The 7,500-nt window shown below is 39.3% G+C and overlaps 1 protein-coding gene and 1 long non-coding RNA gene across 2 annotated transcripts in view; one reads left to right on the forward strand and one right to left on the reverse strand.

Moving 5' to 3' along the window:
• ambp (alpha-1-microglobulin/bikunin precursor) overlaps positions 1–4,211 on the forward strand; it is a 13,528-nt gene extending 9,317 nt beyond the window's left edge. The window contains exons 9-10 of the mRNA XM_058412294.1: positions 3,566–3,739; positions 4,018–4,211. Of these exons, the coding sequence (XP_058268277.1) occupies positions 3,566–3,739; positions 4,018–4,046 (203 nt within the window). The 3' untranslated portion in view covers positions 4,047–4,211. The remainder of the gene's footprint in view (positions 1–3,565; positions 3,740–4,017) is intronic.
• A 588-nt stretch (positions 4,212–4,799) lies between these two features.
• Positions 4,800–7,500, reverse strand: part of LOC131367082 (uncharacterized) — a 4,397-nt gene continuing 1,696 nt past the window's right edge. Inside the window, exon 2 of the long non-coding RNA XR_009206892.1 lies at positions 4,800–7,500. This exon is cut by the window's right edge and continues 987 nt beyond it. This is a non-coding gene — a long non-coding RNA (uncharacterized LOC131367082).

A 7,500-nucleotide genomic window follows, 5' to 3' on the forward strand; every position in this document is an offset into this window, starting at 1 on the left:
AACACACACACACACACACACACACTTATACAGAGATACATAAACACACACACACACACTTATACAGAGATACATAAACACACACACACACACACACACACTTATACAGAGATACATAAACACACACACACACACTTATACAGAGATACATAAACACACACACACACACACTTATACAGAGATACATAAACACACACACACACACACTTATACAGAGATACATAAACACACACACACACACTTATACAGAGATACATAAACACACACACACACTTATACAGAGATACATAAACACACACACACACACACTTATACAGAGATACATAAACACACATACACACACACTTATACAGAGATACATAAACACACACACACACACACTTATACAGAGATACATAAACACACACACACACACTTATACAGAGATACATAAACACACACACACACTTATACAGAGATACATAAACACACACACACACACTTATACAGAGATACATAAACACACATACACACACACTTATACAGAGATACATAAACACACACACACACACACTTATACAGAGATACATAAACATACACACACACACTTATACAGAGATACATAAACACACACACACTTATACAGAGATACATAAACACACACACACACACACTTATACAGAGATACATAAACACACACACACACACTTATACAGAGATACATAAACACACACACACACACTTATACAGAGATACATAAACACACACACACACACACACACACTTATACAGAGATACATAAACACACACACACACACTTATACAGAGATACATAAACACACACACACACACACACTTATACAGAGATACATAAACACACACACACACACTTATACAGAGATACATAAACACACACACACACACTTATACAGAGATACATAAACACACACACACACACTTATACAGAGATACATAAACACACACACACACACTTATACAGAGATACATAAACACACACACACACACACACTTATACAGAGATACATAAACACACACACACACACACTTATACAGAGATACATAAACACACACACACACACACTTATACAGAGATACATAAACACACACACATACACACTTATACAGAGATACATAAACACACACACTTATACAGAGATACATAAACACACACACACACACACACACTTATACAGAGATACATAAACACACACACACACACACTTATACAGAGATACATAAACACACACACACACACACACTTATACAGAGATACATAAACACACACACACACACACTTATACAGAGATACATAAACACACACACACACACACACTTATACAGAGATACATAAACACACACACACACACACACTTATACAGAGATACATAAACACACACACACACACACACTTATACAGAGATACATAAACACACACACACTTATACAGAGATACATAAACACACACACACTTATACAGAGATACATAAACACACACACACACACACTTATACAGAGATACATAAACACACACACACACACACACTTATACAGAGATACATAAACACACACACACACACACACACACTTATACAGAGATACATAAACACACACACATACACACTTATACAGAGATACATAAACACACACACACACTTATACAGAGATACATAAACACACACACACACACACACACACACACACTTATACAGAGATACATAAACACACACACACACACACTTATACAGAGATACATAAACACACACACACACACACTTATACAGAGATACATAAACACACACACACACACACTTATACAGAGATACATAAACACACACACACACACACTTATACAGAGATACATAAACACACACACACACACACTTATACAGAGATACATAAACACACACACACACACACTTATACAGAGATACATAAACACACACACACACACACTTATACAGAGATACATAAACACACACACACACACTTATACAGAGATACATAAACACACACACACACTTATACAGAGATACATACACACACACACACACACACTTATACAGAGATACATAAACACACACACACACACACTTATACAGAGATACATAAACACACATACACACTTACATAGAGATACATAAACACACACACACACACACACACACTTATACAGAGATACATAAACACACACACACACTTATACAGAGATACATAAACACACACACACACTTATACAGAGATACATAAACACACACACACACACTTATACAGAGATACATAAACATACACACACACACTTATACAGAGATACATAAACACACACACACACACACTTATACAGAGATACATAAACACACACACACACACACTTATACAGAGATACATAAACATACACACACACACTTATACAGAGATACATAAACACACACACACACTTATACAGAGATACATAAACACACACACACACACACTTATACAGAGATACATAAACACACACACACACACTTATACAGAGATACATAAACACACACACACACACACACACACTTATACAGAGATACATAAACACACACACACACACTTATACAGAGATACATAAACACACACACACACACTTATACAGAGATACATAAACACACACACACACACACACACACTTATACAGAGATACATAAACACACACACACACACTTATACAGAGATACATAAACACACACACACACACACTTATACAGAGATACATAAACACACACACACACTTATACAGAGATACATAAACACACACACACACACACACTTATACAGAGATACATAAACACACACACACACTTATACAGAGATACATAAACACACACACACACACTTATACAGAGATACATAAACACACACACACACTTATACAGAGATACATAAACACACACACACACACACTTATACAGAGATACATAAACACACACACACACACTTATACAGAGATACATAAACACACACACACACACACTTATACAGAGATACATAAACACACACACACACACACTTATACAGAGATACATAAACACACACACACACACTTATACAGAGATACATAAACACACACACACACACACTTATACAGAGATACATAAACACACACACACACTTATACAGAGATACATAAACACACACACACACACACACACTTATACAGAGATACATAAACACACACACACACTTATACAGAGATACATAAACACACACACACACACACACTTATACACTTAGTGATTTCTTTGAATCGACTCTGAGTCAACTCTTTGAATCAACTTTTTTAGTAATATCTTTGAGGTTCCACACACATGTAATAACTCTCTCTGAGATCCGTGCTCAGGTTCCACACACGTGAAGGTTAGAGGTGTCTAGCTGAATGTGTGTTGTGATGACGTGCCTCACCTCGAACCTGTGCTCAGATACTCTCAATATCGTGGACTTTATTTTGTGCTGTTGCACCACAGTCAGAGCTGCAGTTATAGAGAATTCATCACCACTCTCTGACCAGTCGGTCTCTCCTGTTCTGTGTCCTGTCCAGCTGCCTGTCGGCTACCGATGGACGTCGGCTCGTGTAAAATGTCGCTGCAGTTCTGGGCTTTCGACTCGACCAACGGAAAGTGTGTGTCCTTCATCTATGGAGGCTGTGAGGGCAACGGAAACCGCTTCTACTCACAGAAGGAGTGTGAGGAGTACTGCGGCGTGAGCAGAGACGGTACACACACACACACATACACACATTCTTATACACATATACACACACACACACACACACACTTATACACACACACAAACTCTTATCCACACATACACTCTTATACACACACACACATTTATACACACACACACACACACACTCTTATACACACACACACATACACACTTATACACACACTGTGATGATTTTCTCTCCAGTGTTGTATAATAACTCTTTATGTAGTACAGAAGGTTCTGCATGTTCCCACTGTCTGATCCTCACTGTGTGTTCTGCAGGTGAGGAGGAGTTCCTGAAGGTGAAGTAAAGCAGTAAAACACCAGGAAGCTAAACGCTACACACTAGCTGATGTTCCTTTTTTTCCTTCACTGCACAATAAACAGATGTAGAGATAAATTTTGCTGAAATGTAGGAAGAAACGTTTGTGGAGATTTTCTTGGAAAAGAAAATAAAAACATTAACTGTTAAAAAATCTGCTGTTTCACACGTGACCTTCACGCTGACGTCATGCACACACACACACTTATACACACACACACACACTATACACACACACACACACACATTTATACACACACACACACACACACTTATACACACACACACACATTTATACACACACTTATACACACACACACACATTTATACACACACATACACACACACACTTATGAAAATGAAACAGCCTTTATTTGTCACATATACATTACAGCACAGTGAAATTCTTTCTTCGCATATCCCATCCTTGGAGGTTGGGGTCAGAGCGCAGGGTCAGCCATGATACGGCGCCCCTGGAGCAGAGAGGGTTAAGGGCCTTGCTCAAGGGCCCATCAGTGGCACCTAACGGTGCTGGGGCTTGAACCCCTGATCTTCCGGTCAACGACCCAGAGCCTTAACCACTTATACACACACACACACACACACTATACACACACACACACACACACATACACACACACACTTATACACACACTTATACACACACACACACACACTTATACACACACTTATATACACACACACACACATACACATACACACTTTTACACACACACGTGTGACCTTCACACTGACATCATGCACACACACACACACTTATACACACACTTATATACACACACACTTATACACACACATATACACACACACTTATACACACACTTATATACACACACACTTATACACATACACACTTTTACACACACACGTGCGACCTTCACGCTGATGTCATGCACACACACACCTATACACACACTTTTACACACACACACACGCCGACCTTCACACTGACGTCACGCTGAAGCTACACTGCCGGTGACTGATGATTTTAAATAAATAAAATACAACAAACATTATTAGTATTTCTATTTGTTGAATAAAATATTTTTGTTGATGTGAGCCTTTCATGTCTGATATGTAAATTTATTAGAGGATGTGACTTTTTAAGCTAGCAGAGTGATTAGCATTTTATTACTATTTTTTTTGTTTGTTTGTTAATAAATAATTCAGGGCTACATTAAGGATGTAAACTGAGCCTGAAATTCCGCTCATAACTGTGAGCTAATTTATTAGCAGTTAGCCACATGACTAGCTAAGTTGCTAGTTTATAAATAAACGCTGGCAGGAGAATAATGACACGTTTCTAATTTGCATATTCATGAATATTTCTAAATCCTGCCATGTTTAATGAGGGTGAAGGTGTGGAGATGTTCCTCTGTCGTTATAAAAACACCAAACATCTCAGTATTCAAGTTATTGGAGCCGGTGTTAATGTTGTGTCAAGTGTTATTCCATCTCTGTCCACCAGGGGTCAGTGTTGTCCGACTCGCTCTCTGATTCCACCAGTGTGTTAGTGTCTGAGCTGAGGGTTTGGATAAAGGAGGCTGTTCTGAGATCAGGGCAGAACCAGGAGTTTGTGCCTCGAGCGGCGGCGTTCCTGTTCCGGCTTCCTGTCCCGCAGATTCCCAGCGTTCCCGAGCCGCGATACTGGCAAGAGAATGCTGGGAATATCCGGAGAGGAAAAAGGAACTGACGGCTTTCTTTGACCTTCCGGACAGGGCCACATCACCTGCTCACCCACACACACACACACACACACACACGCACAAAGTGCAGTAGGAGAATGATGGATGCCAATAAACCTTTGTTTAAACACGTACACAGAATCTGAGAAATTTCTGAAATATTCCAATCACCAGAGTTCCTTTGGCGTGAACCCGGAGAGGATCTTGTCGTGAGCATTAGAACGGAACGTTAGGACAAGCAACAATTCCAATAACTTCATTTTTCCTAGAAGGATTCCAGAGTCCGAGTTTAATGTGGCACCAATACATTATTCATTCACGACATCTGGACGTAGCTGCTTGACCTCATGTGACGCTCATTAGCGTGATGTCACAAATCTTTCTTAACAGCCTGAACCAGTCGTGTTTGATAGCTTTAGCGGACAACCAGACGGGAACGGAACGCTTTCTGTTTTGGACCTCCATGCTAACTGAGTTAACGATCCATGCTGGCTAACATTACTGAGCAACACGGTTTCTAAAACATAAACCACAGCCAGAACAAAAGATTCTACAACAAGCTAGCTAGCAACAAGTAGTTAGCAATCTAGCTAGCTAGCAAGCAAGCTAATGTGCTGTTCTATAAAAATGAAACTACACAAAAACATCAACAAACCCACAAAGTGTAGCTGAATAACTGGAATCATCATATCATATATGGAATGGCTCCACCCCCTCCCCCAGGCCACACACCTAAAGTTAAACAGATATCCAGATGTTTAGTAAAGTTTGTAAAGGGTTAGAAAGTTTAACATTAACGTTAAAACAACATTTCTGCAACGTTTTAAATAGATTTTCTTGAAGTAACACAAAGGAAACGTTGCAGCAACGCTGTGTAAACATTTATAATCGTTATTGGACGTTTTTACTCAGTGAACCTGATATTTAAATATTCTTTTAGAGAAAAAGGTTCAGAGAACGTTCTCTTCACGCTAAAGTGTCCGCCGAATCGTCCGTTACATCACCCTCACGGTTTCAAAATGAAAAAGGAGCAAACATCTCACACGGAGCAGGGCTCCAATAATCAGGAACATTTGTGGAAAAAGGGACATGTTTATGTTTGATTTTTAGCCAGCGTGTTTCTTTAAATCCTTGTTTTCTTCCAGAAGAAATATATTTTATTTGTATCGTTCTGACGAACCGACCACACACACACACACACACACACATTTGAAATAAATTTTTTTCTAGAGAATGTTGGAGTAGGATCTTGGGTTTTAGAGTGAATCCTGACATACAAGTTTGTGTATGTGTGTGTGTATGTGTGTGTGTATGTGTGTGTGTATGTGTGTTTGGATGAATCTGTTGTTGGATGAAACTCATGCAAATTTTTTAATGCAGTCAGAAACCAGAGTGCTGCGGTCTGGGGAAATGAAATAAAACTCTGTGTGTGTGTGTGTGTGTGTGTGTAAAACTGGGATGGGTTAGTGGTATGGGAAGGTTTTTGGTGTGTAAATATATAGAGAGCAATCTGTGCGTGTGTGTGTGTGTGTGTGATGGGCTGGTTGGCAGCTCAAACAGATTCAGACCACTGGATAAGATCAAAGCAAGAGTCATAGAAGGGTTCACTTCGCCTTCAGGACACCCACACACACACACACACACACACACACACACACACACACACACACACAGACACATTTCCATGGATCATCACAGTCTCAGAATTTCCCACATAACTGTTCATATGATGACACA

This window comes from Hemibagrus wyckioides, linkage group LG16 (assembly GCF_019097595.1).
Source record: "Hemibagrus wyckioides isolate EC202008001 linkage group LG16, SWU_Hwy_1.0, whole genome shotgun sequence".
Lineage (NCBI taxonomy): Eukaryota > Metazoa > Chordata > Actinopteri > Siluriformes > Bagridae > Hemibagrus > Hemibagrus wyckioides.